We start from the raw sequence: 18,252 nt of genomic DNA on the forward strand, positions 1-18,252 counted from the left end.
TAATAATGTTTCATTTTAACTTCAAAACTATTAATAATCTGTCGAAACTCAGATTTCTTGTTGGTTTTGAAGTTCTGTCACACTATTCAGAATCACGTGCAGCGAACACACAGGAGGCCAAAGTTTGAGATAAAAAGTATAAACTTTACTCCCAGTCCAGCTTATCATTCATGAAATGACAGTCCAAGAAGAGCCATGTAAAACTGGTAAAAGGCAGGGAAACTTAAGTCCAAAATAGGCTCCAGAGAACTGGAATCTTATCAGGATTAAAAAAAAAACTGTAAACACCAGGTCCAAGCCCCAGATCTGGTCAACTGCACAACAGCTGGACTTGTGTCTGAAGGATTTTTACATGACATGAACCTGACAGATCATAAAACAATGTGATTGTCAGTTTAAACATTAACTTTCAGGACGAAACTCTGGACATTTCGGACGCTGCACTCTGAGTACATACAGACGACAATATGAGCAGCTTCGGGCAGATCCTGAAGGAGATTGGAGAGTTTGGTTTATTTCAGAAGCGTTTAGTCGCTGTGTTATGTATTGCAAACATTTTCTGTGCTTATGAACAGTTTGGACAAGTGTTTACTGGCATGAACTTCCCTCATCACTGTAACACTGACTGGATCCTGGACCGAGGACCCAACCTGACTGTGGAGGGACAGATAAATCTCACAATCCCTGTGAACAAAGATGGAAAGTATGAGAGCTGTGAAATGTTCACACCTGTGGATTGGGATTTGGAAAAGATTGAAGCATTTGGGATTAACACAACAACAGGATGCATAAATGGATCAGATTACGAGTCACCCAAAGGGTCCACCAGCTTCGTGACAGATGTAAGAGAAATGTTGTTGTACTAATTAATTTAGAATAAGCTAGTGTGTTAAGTACTGTGCAAGATAGGCAGACAGAATTATAATAATTTGGTAATTTAAAAATAATAAACAGATTTATACCTATGCAATATTTGGACAGACTTGTACCGTGCATATTATAAAACTCTAACAATCTCTGTATCTTTATAAAGTTGATGATGGAGTCACCATTGATGCAAAGGTCCAAGTTAACATTTCTACTTTTATACTATTTTCTGTTTTCAGTTTGATCTGGTGTGTGAAAGGAGCAGTCTCATTGCGGTTTCACAGTCCATATTCATGGTCGGTTTCCTGGTTGGAGCGTTGGTGTTTGGGCTGATGGCTGACAGGTACCATTTGAAATTGGAAATGAATTGCAACTGAAGCCTGAATGAGATTCAAACTGTGTCAGGGCTGTGTTTGTAAACCTTGTAAATTAGATATTATTCTGTGATGTATTTACTCTACACTGTACATCTGCACCTTATCCCCTTGAAGCTGTTCAGAAGCCTTGTTGTCCTGATACGGATGTTTCTTAATCAGCAGGGGTAACAGAACGCTGCTTGAAGATGTGAATCAGGGATGGGAGAGTTCATGTTTGAAAAAAATGTCTAACAGCTCCTTATTATTTTTTCTTTTTGTGTAGTTTTGGTCGACGCTTCGTGGTCCTCCTCTCGGTCCTTCAGCTACTGCTGTGTGGTGTTGCTGCTGCTTTCTCACCCAACATCTATGTCTACATCGTTATAAAATTCTTAGGTGGCATGTCAAATTCTGGAATCGTTATTAATGCATTTGTCATAGGTAGGTACATAATAAAAACAGAAACTGAATGTCTTAATACTTCATCAGAGTCACTAACAGTAAAATCATTGTAATTTGTAATTTCTGGTACTTCTACCCCACAGGACCAGTCAAATACTTCTGAAACCTCTAAAAATTCTGGCATGAATCCACTGATCTGATGAACACCACAACAAAAATTCTAAATATCAATGTGTAGGCTGTAGGTTGCATTGGCGCTGGTGTGCAAAGAGCAGCATTTTCTGAGGCGACTGTCTTGATCCTCAGAACACATGAAGATATCATATGTATAGAAATGTTGTAATATATGAAAATAATAACAATGAAACAAACCCCTGGGACTTTTGATTATCTTTTCACCTGATCACATATAACTGAATGTATGAAGGGATGTTGCAAAACATTGGTTCATAAGTAACTTGCACAAACACACACATAATGGTGCAAGAGAAGCCTAAAATAGGAAATTGTGAATGATGCCTTTTCTGTCTCATCTGTCCTTCTGCTCTGAAGGTGGAGAATGGAGTGATTCTTCCAAGTTTGCTCTCTGTACCTTCATCTGCCAATCGACATTTCCTGTTGGACTGATGGTGATGTCTGGCATTGCCTATCTGATCCGTGACTGGAGGATCCTGCAGCTGGTGCTCTTCTGCCCTCTTGTCCTTGTTCTGGGACTATTTTACTGGTCAGTTGCCTCATGTGCCAAATTCAATACTTGTTTTCTAAAACAATAAAAGTATATATTTTAGTTTTAGTGATCGTGGATCTATACTTCCACCAGGGTTCTTCCAGAGTCAGCTCGCTGGCTCCTCACCCAGGGCAGGAAGAAGGAGGCCATAAAGGAAATCTGCAGGGCAGCTAAGGTGAATGGGAGGAAGGTCCCAGAAGACCTGATGGAGAGGGTGAGTAAACTCAAGCACATTGAAGCCCAATGAACTGAAGTAAATAGAGACTAACTGAAATATAAACCTTGATTCTTAAGCTTGAGGCTGCAGGAACATCCAAAAGAGGAAACATGTTGGACATCTTCAGGATCTCCTATCTGAGAAAACGTACTCTTGTAATGGGCTTCATCTGGTGAGAGTTAAGGCTTCATTTTCAGACATTCTTCAAGCCTGAAAAAAAAAAAAACTTCAAGCATGTTGATGGTGTTCACAAATACGGACAACATGAACGCTGAGTAGGGAACAAAGACTCTCACTGTATCTACATAATTATCTACGATTAAGCTTAAATAAGCAAGTAAATTAAGGAGCACAAAAAGCTGTACCAAATCCCCCGAAAGATGTTCCAGACTTTCAACTGATGTTTTCAGGTTTATTTGAAACTTTTCCAAACATCACTGTAAGAGCTTGTGCCTCTTCGGAGGGTCTCTTAGACATAATACTTTATATTTGTGAGGTTACAGATTTATAACTGGAAGTCACTTTCAAAATAAAAGCATGTAATACAAAACGGAAATGAGATTATCTGACCTTAAACAAGCAAATACTTCATAACAAAAGAACAGAAAGACACATCAACAATATTAACAATAATAAAGATTGGGTTATTTACAACGATTAAGCTTAAATAAGCCTTAAGGGAAGCATTTGCCGTCTATCCATATACAAGAGTTTGATTTTCAATAAGTAAATTAAAGACCACAAAAAGTTAGTTCATGCTTCTTGGGCACCTTACGTCGTAGGTTTAGATTAAATTAGATTAAACTTTATTGTCATTGCACAGTACAAGTACTTATACAACGAAATGCAGTCATACCCAAGTGGGAAAAGATCCCGGGTAGACCCAGAACTCGCTGGATGGATTACATATTCCACCTAGACTAGGAATGACTCAGAATCATCAGGAATAGCTGGGAAGAGTGATGTCTGGAATACTATCACTTCCATGATCCTAGCCTGCATAAGTTTGCAAAAAGTAAGATTGTAATTCATCATTAGTTCTGTGTTATAATAAGATATACAGATACTGTCCCTACATGCATCTTATGCTATGGCCACTAAGGGTTTCTGTGAGCCTCGTGCAGCAACCCAGTAAACCGCTAATTCTAAAGAAAATGTTTTTTTTGTGATCGCTGAAGACATGTCCCCCCCCTTGATAGGTTTGCAACTAGTCTGACATACTATGGACTGAGCCTGAATGTCGGCAACTTTGGTCTGGATATCTACCTCACGCAGTTCATCTTTGGTCTAGCAGAAGTTCCTGCATGTCTGGGCTCTTTACCACTCATCCAGCACTTTGGGAGGAGGATATGTCAAGCTGGGATGCTGATCTTTGCAGGTTGTGCTTGTCTTGGGACAATTGTGATTCCAAAAGGTAATGTGTTGTATACAACAGTCTGGAACATATAATGACCAGAGCATGTCTTTAATATGCGTGTGAAATGTGTTTATCCTATAGATCTTCCTCAAGTTGTAACAGCCTTAGCTGTTCTTGGAAAATATGCAGCAACTGCCTCCTTCACAATAGTCTATGTTTACACAGCAGAACTATACCCCACTGTTGTGAGGTAAGTATTATCCAAAATATAATGTTTGAAATCTGGTATTTTGTCATATCGCTTCTTTTGCTTGTATTACTTAAGACGCCTATTATCTTTACTGGTAGGCAGAATGGTGTAGGTCTAAACTCCATGTGTGCTCGTTTGGGGGGAATCCTCGCTCCACTGGTCAGACTCCTGGACGTCTACCATTACACCATCCCCATGCTACTATACGGAACCGTCCCCATTGCTGCTGGAGGTTTCTGTTTACTACTGCCTGAAACCTGCAATGTTGAACTGCAGGACCACACTGAACAAAGGTGAATTGATGAATCTTTTATCAACAAAATGGTTATTTTTCATTGAATAAGACCAAATTAATTGTGTGTAATAATGCTCTTGTTTTCAATTTCAGGGAACCTGAGAATGGAGCTGCTGAGATTTTATGTAATTTAGAAAAGAGCACAAAATTGTAATTCAAATGAGCAAAACAGATTTCAGAGTCTATAATATCAGGAACAGTAGCGTGTTTTTACTTAACTGATACAGTGGTAACAGTAATTTGTGAGATCAACCTTGATCAGCTGACCAAAATAATCTCATGTTCTAAACAAACAACTTTTTTAGATCTCATTCCTACAAAATGACTTGCCCCTTATTGATAGTACTTTACTGAACACAATCAATCTGTCGTTATCATCAGGATATGTAACCCAGTCCTTTAAACTAGCTGTAATCAAACCCCTTCTCATAATTTCCGCACTGGACCAGGAGGTTTTAGCTAACTAAAAACCGATATCTAGCCTCCCCTTCCTGTCTAAAATCCTTGAAAAAGTTGTAACCAATCAGCTGGGTGAGTTTCTCCAGGAAAGTAATGTATATGAAATCTTTCACTCGGGTTTAAAGTTAATCTCAGCACGGAGTAAGCCTTGGCAAAAGTCACTAATGACCCTCCAATAGCTTCAAATCAGGGATTTGTGTAAGTGAGCCTAGAACTGTTCATTATCATTAAAAGAACCGCCCTAAACCGTTACTAAATCATGTTTGTCAGATCAGTTCCATTTCGTGCCTGTTCTGCCCTATGTCTTCGCGTGCGTCGTGTGCAGCTATAAAAAAATAAAACTTTTTTTTTTTTTTTTAATTATTATTACTGCGCAAGAGTCTTCTCCTTCTTCTTCTTCTTCTTCTTCTTCTTCTTCTTCTTCTTCTTCTTCTTCTTCTTCTTCTTCTTCTTCTTCTTCTTCTCCTTCTTCTTCTCCCCCGAACGACAAGAGACAGGCCCTACGGTACACCTTCGCCAACGTCACGAATCTCAGGGTCAGGGAGACCCCGATCGGAAAGACGGCCCTCAACGCGGGCGCCGACGTCAGCGACCGCCCGGACAGCTAACCGGTCATCGTCCTGGACTACAACCGCAACAAAGGAGGCGTGGACAACCTGGACAAGGTGATAGGAACGTTCAGCTGCAGGAGGATGGCCGCGCGCTGGCCCCTAGTCATCTTCCACAACATCCTCGATGTCTCTTCCTACAACGCCTTCTTGACATGGCGAGAGGTCAATCCCAACTGGATGCCGGGTGATGACCAATAATCAAATATTTGATCTAGTCCACAGTGAATGTGGACAAAATCTAGATAGTTTCTATCTAAACTAATTTGAGCTTCATTTTCAACCTGCCACAATTTCTCCCCCCTTGTCAATAAATGTTTACTACTACAAGTGTAGTAATAATCTTTACAAGGAATAATCAGTCTCATCATTTTCACTCTTTGCTGAACCAGATTGAAGACAAACATTTTACGTACAATATTTTTGGGAATCACACACTTTTATTTCATGCGTAAAAGCAAAAGAACACTCAAAAGAAATCACCAGGTCTTAGTTCAACACTTCATGTAAACTCTTGCTCTTTTTAGTCTATATGGGTTTAAATGCGTCATTGTGCAATAACATATACCTGCACTTGACAGGATCACCAAGGAAAGATCTAGCTGCGATGGGATTTCATCACAGTATTCAGGATAAAGAGAATATCAGCAGTGATGCAAACAACAGCAAAAATCCAATTGCCGTAGTTTCTCGTATTTTTTTCAGCAATGTCGTGCTCACTGAGGGGAGCAATAGCGGCCAGAAAACAAAACAGTTTTGGTGGGGTTATGTCGGATGAAGAAAAGGAAGGGATGGTCTGCAATGAAGGTGCCTTGAGGCCTTAGTACACAGGTCAGCGTCATAATGACAGCAGTGGCAGCCGCAGCCTCGGTTCCCTCCTCATTAACGTCCACGAAAGCCTTGTGGACGACTTTTGACATCACCAGGTTGTTGGAAGAAGACATGCCTGATGCATAAAAGAGGTACAGCGACTAATTGAAACAAACTTTCCTGACTCACCCTATGTGACAGGAATGAACATCATTACTTTTTTACCTGACATTTCCTAATTTTGATTTGTTTAATGTCCTACCTGAGAAGTCACACATTCTTGCATCAAAGGCATCCACCATGCCCATGCTGGCCAAGACAGCCCCCATGTCATAACTCTCCTCCATCTTGAATTGAGGCAGGCCCACCTCAACATCAGAGAGAGACAATCTCTCTGAATGAGTCCACTCCATAAAGTTGTCATAGGTCAGTTCCTTCTCCAGCTGGGGATGAATACAAAATCAATTATTAGTTTGTCTTGTGGGTTTCTGTATTTGTGGAAGTGCATGTGTGTACATGTCCTACCTTCTCCAAACCAGTTGAACTGTCGTCTATATCCATGGGGAGAAAGATGAGCATGCTGAGCTCCTTCCCTTTGTAAGGAATCTCAAGGACCTGAAACACCATGTATTCCCATATTAAAACATATATATATACTGAATACACCACTTTATCCATAATCTGCTCTTTTATATTTCATGGAAACTTATTGACAAATGATCGGTTGAGATGTTACCTGGTCAGTTAACAGTTTAGTGACAGATTGATAGATACAATATTAACTGACTCATTCAATTCAGAATTACCTGGCAAGAGATCTCAGCAATGAAGCCCAAGGCGAAAGTACTGTTCTGGTGCATCATCTTCACTGGCTTAGTCTCATTCTAAAATCAGCACACAGAAACATCATCTTAAAGCATGTCCACGTCGCCTTGTGTTATGTAGCAAGGTTTTGTGAGTAAACTGAGGGGGGGGGGGGGCTGAAGAGGTAGAATGGGATGCCAAGTGTCCTTGGCCAAAACACTGAACTCCAAAATTGCCCCTGTGCTAGCGGTATGTGAGTTGTATGTGCTAGAAAAAGTGCATAGCAGTGCTCTATGAATGGGTAGACTAAACAAACACTTATAGACTAAAAAGACAAGAAATACAACCTATAAATTCAGTCTCATTTAACTTTACACGGTGACATGATTATTGTGGGGGCAAAACGTGGCTTTTTCAGCCTGGTGGTAATTTTACTTTGTGCATGTCAAGCTGCATTTTGGAGAATTATATGGAACAAACTGACTTCCTTGCAGAATATATGGTCCTACATGCTGATCTCACAAAAATCATTCAGCACATTCATAATTTTGGGGGCTGAAACACAAAAAACTCACAAATACCAGCACTGGCCAGTGCAAAAAGGTGGCGCTCTGATATCAAATGAATATTCAGCAACAATATAATTTCATCCAACTCTATGTTTACTAGCTATATTACTCTAAGGTACGTTTACTCTGTACAGTTTTACCTTGTTGATTCTGAACTGAGCATCTTTTGTGGAACTCTTCTCAAAGGGCTTGTCCCATTTGCCTTTGAAGTAGATGGCATTAACCAGCACCATACTGGTCATGCTGTCCACCACACCTTCGACTAGCAAATTCTTGATTTTACCTAAGAAGTTAGAGCACAAATTTCAATAACGATTACGAATTGACACACTCAGGCACTATGTTTTCCTGATATAGAGATAAGTTAAATCATATGTCTGTGTTGTAATCGTATCTGAGCAGAGAACCTCCTGAACCTTCTGAAAAAGGATGTCCCGAAGTATTTGTATTTTGTTTTGGCCCATTGTTTTCAACTTAATATTTTTTCAGTTCGTTGTTATGATTGCATTGCAGTGAAGGGGACAACTCCACGACTGAGCCTTTCCTCTGTAACACTGCATGGACAAACGAATGCCAGTCCACAAAAGAAAATTAATTAAGTAATGTCACAAACCTAAGAAAATAATCATGTCAACTTGTGGGTGGGGCTCAGTAGCTGGAAAACTGCTCCTCAACTGCAGGTGAGCTGTGAGGGTGGAGTGAAAGTGCCATATCAGCATATTCTTGAATACTACTCATGATATGAGGTAGGAAGTTGTAGAGTTACATTTAAGCCATTTTAAGACCATAAGGAACAATTTTTCATGACAAACCTTTTGAATATGTAATGAACAAAGAAGTGTTTGGGAAGGTGGAATACGCCTGAGCAGTTCGAACTTACACTTACTGGTAAGGAGTAATCTGTGCCACCCACCTTGTGTGTTCTTCTCCACCCAGCCGTTGATGTTGAGCCTTGCTGCCTCATGACTGGTTTTAAAGTCAACAGACTCCAACTCTGCGTTGTAGTGCTTCATGGTTTCTCCTAAGAAATCCTGGAACCATTAACACATATATTGATTCAGATCACTCAACGAAAAAACACTTTCATCATTTGACTTTGTGGAGTGGAGTCATTACAGCAAGGAGAACATTTTCACTATCATTACTCTGCTTGCCTGTTCACTGACCCGCTGTTCACCCCCTCACTCATCTTCCTTTATATCCTATGTCCATGCATCTGTGCGTTGGTAGTCATTTCATTTCCAGATCAAGAGTTTTGTCATGTTGCATCCCTTTCTGGCTCTGTTTTTGCGTACTTATGTTCTTTCTACCTATATGTTTACACCGGGGATCATAGAGAAACGGTCTCTAAATCCAATTTATGTCCTGTCCATATGGCACAATTGACAATAAAGTTGACTTTGACTATGACTTTGATCATGAACCCACACCTCAACAAACTGGAAGGAAAGCTCCCCGTACAGTCTGTTGGCAACACTGAGGGAGTAGGGAGCGTCCGCCTTGTTGAGTGTCTTCAGTAGTTCACTGAATTCAGCGTGGATGTCATCCACACAGATCTCGATCTTCACAATCTATCGAGAAAGCAGACAAACTAGTGTTTAGCCAGTGAAAGACCAATCTAACATACATAAACAAATTTAGGACGCTATATTCTGTCCAAATCAACAAGACAAAAACCATCATCTTCAGTCGGCTGTCATAGGTACGTTTGCTAAATTTCATTTCATCCATTTCATTCAGTGTTAACGAAAGGAAACGACTTAACTTGTGTGTACGTGATTTATCAATTTATCAAAAAAAATGTAATGGGTTACCATAGTCTGAAACTTCTTGATGGTGCAATAATTCATTGTTGTGTCCTGCAACTGCTTATTAAGGATTGAATAGCACGTAAGCAAGTATCTGTAATTAGAGAGAAGCCAGGACTACATTCCTGTGAATTATGCAACACTCAGAGACACACTAAACCTTGAGTTGGGCTACTCTTTACATTGTTGTTTGTGTCTGTGTGTGTTTTTAAAAGTCATATCAAGACAAAGCCAAATTGGAGATTAGTAGAAAGCCCCTCACCACATGACAACACACAGAGCACTTGCTTGTTAGTTTCTGCTGTTTCACTGAGAACTTCACCTGCTGCCACGGCTGCTTCAGCTGCTGTAGCTGCTGTGGCTGCTGCTGCTCTTCTTCAGACTGCATCTTCTCACAGAAGCTGAGGGCCTGATGGTACAATTGGTAGTGTTCACTGTTCAGTTAGACATGAGATGTTGTGTACAGGAAGTTACAATATCATGGCAGTGGGGATATTTGGGTTGTATCGTATTTTGTAGGCCCACATTTAGACTCAAACTGCTGATCAGTGAGAAGTGAGTAAAACTATAAAACACTTAAAAGTGCAGCTGATGGATAAACCCCTGTTCAGCTAAAGACATTGGCTTAAAATGGTTGTGGTTACATATCTTATTAGAGCGTTAACTCAAACTATTCACCTTTTTAATGCACATACCTGCAGACCCCACCCTGAGTGCATTTAAATCCAAGCAACAAGGCCAGACCTGAATAGCCGGAAAGACCTGGTCTTTAAAAATGTTGCTGACACTCAGAAACCAGCACTGATCGGATAAAAGGACTGGATGAATTATTTATGTTAGAACGATATAAGTAGGGGTTTTGTTTTGCACTTATAATGCATCAGGCCACTGGTTATGAGCTCATGTCTTAAAAGTTCCAAGGGTTAACTAGTAAAAGTAAGATGAAAAAACTGAAATCAAGTCTCTATCTTGAACATTTTTAGTGGCCCTCCACCCTCCATTGTCACAGCCAGAGGAGGATCAGACATGCAAATATATGAAATGAACTGGAGAATGACAAGTTCCAACAATCTCAGGTAACCACACTGCTGGCTCACATTTGTTATTCCCATCAAATAACTTCAATAAATATAGAGCAAATGCTGCCAGCTGGCAAATGCACAAGTCAATGTCAATTTGCCAAACTGATCCTCACAGCAACTGCTTTATTTCATGCATGCACAATAACACACCATGAATGCACAAGCAGTTTTATAACTGCAACACATGATTGCACTGGCAAGATTATCACATTTCATTACTTTGTGTCAGTGAAGCTGCAGACATTTTCTATTGTGCCCAAAAAGTAAATTAAAACCCCCATGGGCCTGCACACTGACACTCTCTCACTTCCACTTCCTTGTTTTCCCTTCTTGTTTCACACAATCTTGTGACCTATTTGCGTACATATCAATTACCTTCACCAAATGTCTCATTGTACTGTTTTTTACGACCCTGTGCTGGGCACTCTCTCAGGGTTTTATTGTAAATCAAATGAAGAATACTACTGCTTGCAAAATCGTTTTCGTCCCCAAACTGAACTGAATTAAGCTTTAAAAAGTGTTTTCCCAGAGAATCCCTGTATTAGATCTCAATTAAGGATGCGTAAAATCGGGGGTTCAATTCAGTGACTAAACTTTGAGAGGGACTTCCAGGTAGCCAGACAAGTGAAGTTGTGCACATTATAGGCACAGATGCAGCATCAGAATAGTCTCAGTGAGGTGTTAAGATCATGAACCTGCAGTTTGTGGTGGGGACAAGAAGCGTACCTCTGACATCTGTGTGTGAGTGTTGCCTCTGGCCCCCAGCATCACCATAGCCAGGGCAGAGGAGATGCTAAAAGGAGAGAAGAACACATTTGCTGCCTTGTCCTTGTCACTCAGCTGTTTGAACAGATCCAGACAGAAGCTGGTGTTGGCCTTGCACAGAAGGGATGATGATGCCATTGTGTCTACAAAGAAAGCAGAGCATTAATTATTACATGACTCGTTTTAAATCATGCTTTTAAATCTAATACACACTTAAACAACCTTGTAGTAAGTATCATCGTTGGTGTTAAATGTACATAGTTTTAATGGAATGTAATGGTAAACAGACAGTTAATGTCAATCTCTGTGCTAGTTAGGTCACTGAAGTTGAAAATCCAGTTTCTAGACTATATTGTACAAAGTGTGAATGGGACAGGTTCACATCTGAAGTAAACTCAAATCAGAAACTAGGTATCTCCAAACTAAACAGTTGAGTGCTGATATCAGTTTCTACTTCACCTTCAGAGCAGCAGGAGTTCAGGAGTCTTTCAGGAACACACTTACTTCTTTGTGAGCAGGCAGGTTCCTTATTTATATGCCCTGCTGACACACCCACAGATACCCCCTCCTGCTTTTTTTTTTCACAGTAAAGTTTTTGCCACACACCCTTTCACATGCTTTGGGTGACATGGAATGTAATTATATGGTCACACACTGTTGGCAAAGCAGACAGGTGCCACTTGAGGTGCAGCATCTTACACTTGCGTCACCTAATGAAAAGAATAGAAATATTGCTCTGATTCAGGTTTGTTGTCTGTGGCAACGACAATACCAGAGGTTTGACCCCTAGATTCTCCAGCCTGTGATGTCCTTCAGTGTCTTTGGGCAAAATACTGAACCCCAATTCAGAAAGTGTTGATAAATACAGTCCATTTTGAATATGGATATAGTCAATTATATAAGTCAAACTTATGACATGAATTGTACCATGTCACTTCACCTATGTTCACAGAGGCATGTCTGTGGTCACTGTAAGGGAAATGTAAAATTTGACCACAATATGACCATGTTTATTTCCTCTTAGATTGATCATGATTGAATCTCATACCATGTAAACTCGATCATGCTGTATCCTGTACTACTGACTGAATCCTTGCCTGATTACTTTAACTAAGTCATTGTTGTGTAGATGTCATCAGAAGATCCCAACCTTTGACTGTGTAACAACCCCAACCAGAGTGGGAGGGGTGAGCCAAATGTATAAAGACAAAGAACTGTTTCCCATCGTTGTGCATATTACAAACTAACCTTTGTCGTATGCACCAAGCTCTGAGCATTAATGTGTGACAAAACTGTAAGAGATTTGTGTCTCGTTCCTTGTTGGTAGAGTGGGACTGTAGAAATTGCCATGACATCAGTGGGTGATTTCGAGGCTTCTCCAGAGGTGAACTGAGGCCAGCACCACCTCTTCTCTTCACAAAACAAGCCCCAATCTGGGTGTTAACATATGTTCCATAGTTGTGTCTTCATCCACAGTGGGACACTGTGTCACAATGTCTGTGCATGATGAACAGAATATTTGATGCATTCATCATATATCATATCGAGTCTCCTCACTTGCAGCTTGCTGCATTGCAGAGCAGACAACTTAGTCACATCAGTTCCAGAGGCAAAAGCTCCCTCTAGTGGCCTCCTGCTCCTCCTTCTCCAAGCCAAGAAATACCGTAAGCCTGATGGAACTCAGCAGCAACTTTATTATAACCAAGGAAGAATAGAAGAAGAGGAAAAACATGGCACACAGGGTTTATTATATTTTATTTTTCTACTTTTCTGCATACTTTCATTAAACTATAGCCACAGTCTGGATTAATTAATATTTCATTAAATGTTGAAGCTATACATTGTCAAGTTACATATAAAAGGCATTTTATTACTACAATGTGTGAGTTGAATTGCTCAGTTTACATTTAGTGCAAGCAACTGACTCTGGGCAGCAGAAATTCTGTTTTTTAATTCTAGGTTAATGTGAGGGTTCGCTGTGCAGAGCCATCTTTTCCATTCTGATTTCCTGTAGATTTGTCCGCCCGGCAAATGTAGGATAGGAATTTTACATGTAATTTATAGCTAGGCAATGCAGTGGATGAATTATCAGCCCTGAAAACCCCTAAACTATGTTAGATGTAACCCTCAACATGCTCTGAGGGGCACATCTGATCACTCAGGGAAGCAGAATCGACCGGCAAAGAGGACCGCCTTGTTGGTGTTGTGTCGGATGAAGAAGAGAAAGGGGTGGTCTGCGTTGAACGTTTCAGGAATCATTATAGAGCGCTCCGTCACAATGACTGCAGTGGCAGCAGCAGCTTCGGTTCCCTCTTCATTAACCTCCACAAAAGCCTTGTGAACGACTTTTGACAGCACCAGTTCGTTGGCTGGAGACAGGCCTGTCAGCAGAGGATGGAGGCCGTTTAAAAAAAGACACTTTACTCAATACCATAGATACTAATGTAATGTGCTAGAATGTATGTCTCACCAGAGAAGTCACTCTTTGAGACATCGAAAGCATCCACCATGCCCATGGTCTTCAGGACTTCATTCAGGTTGTAAGTCTCCTCCATCTTGAAGCGAGGCAGCCTCACCTCAACCTCGGTTTGGCCCATTAAATCTGGACGAGTCCACTCCACAAATTTCTCATAGGTTAGTTCCTTCTCCAGCTGTGGTGGACAAGTTATCATCAGGCTGTTGGTTTAAATTGTGGGTTTATTTTAGTGGGAGTGCATATTCATGTCCTACCCTCTCCAAGCCTGTGTTATCGTCCTCGATTTCTTTGGGCAGGAAGATGAGCATGCTCAGGTCCTTCCCTTCATAAGGCATCTCGAGGATCTGGTCAAAAACAAATTAAGTTTGAATTTCCCATCATTAACAGATCTGTTTTCCTCATCCTGATAAAACAAGTTGGTATTTTGAATAAAATCTAATCTTCTATAATCGTTTTCAGACGCATATTCTGGCAAACATCTGGACTATTGCCTCCAGACATTCTCCAGAGTTTGCCTTTCACATGTGAAGAATACAGCAGGAGAATAACTGGATCAGACACATTCAGATCAAGAGGAAAATGTCTGGAAGCAGGACATGATGTATTAATTGTACGGTAACACTGCAATCCTTGTTTTGTCCTTCATTATTTTATGCATTTGCATATTTCTTAATTTTTTTGTTTTCAGTTTGTCTAATGTCCCTTTGTTGTTGTACTTGTATCCACTTGTTTTGTTATTGCACAATAAATAAAGCTTTAGTTGCCTCATGTGAATTCTCCGCACCTGCTGTATTCTCACTTGGGTTTACTCAGACGTTCCCTGAGAGTTTTTAATAGGGGCGTGGCAGGAAAAACTAATAAAATTATCTGGAGCAACTGACTCAGACATTTGGATTTTCACATACGTCCCCGCCAGATTATATCAGGAGAATGTCTGTTATTCAGTGTTTGTCTGAAAGCAGCATAGTAGTTGTTAAAGCTATGGAAGAACCACAGGTCTAAAATAGTTGCTCTGTTGATCATGTTTAATAAGCAGCTCTTTGTTTGCCTGAAACCTGTGAACACTACAAACTGCACACTGAGAACCATGTACATCACCTGGCAGTTGACGTCAGGAATGGTGGCGAAAGAGAATTTACTCTTCTGGCGCATCATCTTCACTGGTTTAGTGTCCTCCTGGAGATAACAGGAAACAAAACAAAACATTTTTCTGTTGAGGTCGTCACCTTCTCAAAGTTCACACTCTTGACTTTTGGGATAATTCTTTCCTCTGTTTACAATGAGTCTTGTGTTGTTGGGTTTTATTAAAGATAAAGGATACTGACAGGCCAGGATCCCTTCAGGGGCCAATCAGATTCCCACCCTTGGATCTGCCCTTCATACCCGTCATTGGCCACCCCAATGACTCTGCCTCTGTTTTAATGATGTGTATCACATCCAAGTTTGAGGCTACAGTGCAGCTTTGTCATGGTCTACCATCTGAATACCTTGTCAGCTACAGTGCTCAGGTACAGTGCCTTGCATAAGTATTCACCCCCCTTGGACTTTTTCCCATTATGTACTGTTACTAACTGGAATTCTAATAGACTTAATTAAACTTTTTCCCGTTTGATCAACAAAACATGCATAGTACTTTGGAGGTGCAAAATTCATTTTTATTGTGATAATGAGAACAAAAAAGTTGACATCTGTTGGGTGCATAAGTATTCACCCCCCTGTGTCAATACTTGGTAGAACCCCCTTTCGCTGCAATTACAGCTGCAAGTCTTTTGGGGTATGTCTCTACCAGCTTTGCACATCTAGAGATGGAAAGGTTTGTCCATTCTTCTTGGCAAAAAAGATGAAGCTCAGTCAGATTGGATGGAGACTGTCTGTGATCCGCAATCTTCAAGTCTTGCCATAGATTCTCTATTGGATTGAGGTCTGGGCTTTGACTGGGCCATTTTAAGACATAAACATTCTTTAATCCAAACCATTCCTTTGTAGCTCTGGCTGTATGTTTAGGGTCATTGTCCTGCTGGAAGATGAACCTCCGCCCCAGTCTCAAGTCTTTTGCAGACTGCGTCAGATTTTCTTCAAGGATTTCCCTGTATTTGGCTCCATCCATCTTTCCCTCTATTCTGACCAGGATGGTGTGCTCAGGGTAATGGGCAGTGTTGGGTTTTCGCCACACAAAGCGTTTTGCATTGAGGCCAAAAAGTTCAATTTTGGTCTCATCTGACCAGAGCACCTTCTTCCACATGTTTGCTGTGTCTCCCACATGGCTTCTGGCAAACTCCAAACGGGATTTTTTATGGATCCCTTTCAACAATGGCTTTCTTCTTGCCACTCTTCCATAAAGGCTAGATTTGTGGAGTAGACGACTAATAGTTGTCCTGTGGACAGATTCTCCCACCTCAGCTGTGGATCTCTGCAACTCCTCCAGAGTAACCATGGGCCTCCTGGTTGCTTCTCTTGGTAGGTTTGCGGTTGTGCCATATTCTTTCCATTTTCTTATGATGGATTTTATGGTGCTCAGAGAGATGTTCAAAGCTCTGGATATTTTTTTATAACCTAACCCTGCTTCATATTTCTCCAAAACTTTATCCCTGACCTGTTTGGTGAGCTCCTTGGTCTTCATGATGCTGTTTGTTCAGTGATGATCTCCAACAAACTCTGAGTCCATCACAGAACAGGTGTATTTATACTGAGATTAAATTGCAGACAGGTGGACCCTATTTACTAATTATGTGACTTGCAAATGTGACTTGTGAATGCAATTGGTCGCACCAGATCTTTGTTAGGGGTTTCACAGTAAAGGGGGTGAATACATATGCACTCAACACTTTTCAGATTTGTATTTGTAAATAATTGTGAAATCCATGTAATATTTCCCCCCACTTCCAAATGATGCACTATTTTGTGTTGGTCCATTACATAAACTCACGATGAAATAAATTTTAATCTGTGGTTATACCATGACAAAATGTAGAAAAGTCCAAAGGGGGTGAATACTTATGCAAGGCACTGTAAACTGTGCACTATCATACAACATCACTTTACAAACTCCAGCTTACCTTGCTTATTCTAAACTCAGCATCAACAGTAGAATCCATCTCAAACCGTTTGTCCCAGTTGCCTTTAAAGTAGATGGCATTGATCAGCACTAGCATGGTCCCATCGTCCAGTGCATCCTTGGCCAGCAGGTCCTTGATTTTACCTGGTGAACAATAAAAAGCCAAACCCCCACCATCATTGTTGTTCTCGTCATCCTCATCGTCATCATCATCACAAAAGCAAGCCAAAAAAGTTAAAAATGACATCAAACAGAACCAACATAATGGAACCAACAATACAAATGCATAAACCAGTGTTCAGTGTGTTCAGTTAAGAACAAGGTTTTATTTCCCTCCAGCAGGTTGTGCCAGAGTCCCGTCACAGATTTTTCAGTCTGAGACTTAGGAGCCACAGAAGGGACCTTATTAGTAGAGCTCATGCTGTATGTTAATGAGCCCAACACAAGTCAAATTCTAGACACACATGTAGCCTGCACGTGGGGTAAATATCTACAGCACATGTATTGTTTGTTTATACAAATTGAGCTGGAATTTGGGTCAAATGGATTTTAGCTTGTTTAGTTCACCAATGATGCATAGTTTAGTATGTAGTTGTAAACCTGCAAAAGAAATCTGCGGGAGAAATTGATTGGATTGTCCCTGGTCGGTTAGTAACAGTGAAATTAAATTATATTAAAAAAAAAGTAAAGGAGCGGCTGCTGTGAGAGAATTCAAATTTGTTAAACAGGTTCTGATGCCTACCTTGTGTCTGCTCCTGCACCCAGCTGTTGATATTGACTCTGACCTCCTCCAAGCTGGTTTTGAAGTCCACAGACTCCAGCTCAGCCTGGTAGTGCTTCCTGGTTTCCTCTAAAAAGTCCTGGAATCATTAGCAGCTCATCTGAATACTCACATACCACAATTCTCTTGAACACTCATGTAATTTAATTTTTCAGCATGTTGAACAATGGAAGATACTGCAGTATTATTGTGTCTTTCAAGGAGGTTGTTTCGATTTTGAGAATTCACCTATTAAAGTTTACATGAATGTTGCACATGTTATCATCTAAAACTATAACTGCTTTTTTCTCTGTTGGTGCTTTCAAGGAACGAACATTTTTTGGACTTTGGCTCAGTGACGAGTCGATAATCTTGGTTTAGTTCTGCACAAAAACAGGTACGAGCGCGCACAGCCACGTTTCATCCTCCACACACCAAATTTTAGGACTGCAGGTTCCGCCCTCTCTGAATAAATGCATTCATGCTTACCTTAACAAACTGGTAGGACTGCTCCCCATACAGTCTGTTGGCAATGCTGAGGCTGAACTGAGCGTCTGGTGTGTTGAGGGCGCTCAGCAGCTGACTAAA

General features: G+C 40.7%; 2 protein-coding genes across 2 annotated transcripts in view; one reads left to right on the top strand and one right to left on the bottom strand.

Annotated features, from left to right (window-relative positions):
* Positions 1-328: 328 nt before the first annotated feature.
* On the top strand, positions 329-5,865 carry LOC133932703 (solute carrier family 22 member 13-like). Its single transcript, XM_062379508.1, has 10 exons — positions 329-842; positions 1,107-1,210; positions 1,507-1,661; positions 2,175-2,346; positions 2,443-2,563; positions 2,644-2,738; positions 3,766-3,980; positions 4,065-4,173; positions 4,272-4,466; positions 4,562-5,865. Exons 1-10 carry the CDS (start codon positions 468-470, stop codon positions 4,620-4,622), a joined length of 1,602 nt encoding a protein of 533 aa, XP_062235492.1. The 5' UTR covers positions 329-467; the 3' UTR covers positions 4,623-5,865.
* A 90-nt stretch (positions 5,866-5,955) lies between these two features.
* LOC133933070 (uncharacterized) overlaps positions 5,956-18,252 on the bottom strand; it is a gene marked incomplete in the record, with an annotated part of 15,013 nt that continues 2,716 nt past the window's right edge. Inside the window, 17 exon segments of the mRNA XM_062380022.1 lie at positions 5,956-6,481; positions 6,608-6,788; positions 6,871-6,960; positions 7,152-7,229; positions 7,859-8,001; positions 8,632-8,749; positions 9,149-9,289; positions 9,849-9,935; positions 11,335-11,516; positions 11,833-11,879; positions 13,532-13,754; positions 13,844-14,024; positions 14,104-14,193; positions 14,948-15,025; positions 16,906-17,048; positions 17,647-17,764; positions 18,154-18,252. Of these exon segments, the coding sequence (XP_062236006.1) occupies positions 6,252-6,481; positions 6,608-6,788; positions 6,871-6,960; positions 7,152-7,229; positions 7,859-8,001; positions 8,632-8,749; positions 9,149-9,289; positions 9,849-9,935; positions 11,335-11,516; positions 11,833-11,879; positions 13,532-13,754; positions 13,844-14,024; positions 14,104-14,193; positions 14,948-15,025; positions 16,906-17,048; positions 17,647-17,764; positions 18,154-18,252 (2,229 nt within the window).

Source organism: Platichthys flesus, chromosome 21 (genome assembly GCF_949316205.1).
Source record: "Platichthys flesus chromosome 21, fPlaFle2.1, whole genome shotgun sequence".
NCBI classification, from domain to species: Eukaryota; Metazoa; Chordata; class Actinopteri; order Pleuronectiformes; family Pleuronectidae; genus Platichthys; species Platichthys flesus.

Bases quoted from the DNA above. Each gene is read 5' to 3' on its own strand.
- LOC133932703 (XM_062379508.1), top strand. From the start codon at position 468: ATGAGCAGCTTCGGGCAGATCCTGAAGGAGATTGGAGAGTTTGGTTTA. The intron at 1,662-2,174 runs GTAGGTACATAA...TCTGCTCTGAAG, and splicing joins TATTAATGCATTTGTCATAG to GTGGAGAATGGAGTGATTCT. The intron at 4,467-4,561 runs GTGAATTGATGA...TTTCAATTTCAG, and splicing joins CAGGACCACACTGAACAAAG to GGAACCTGAGAATGGAGCTG.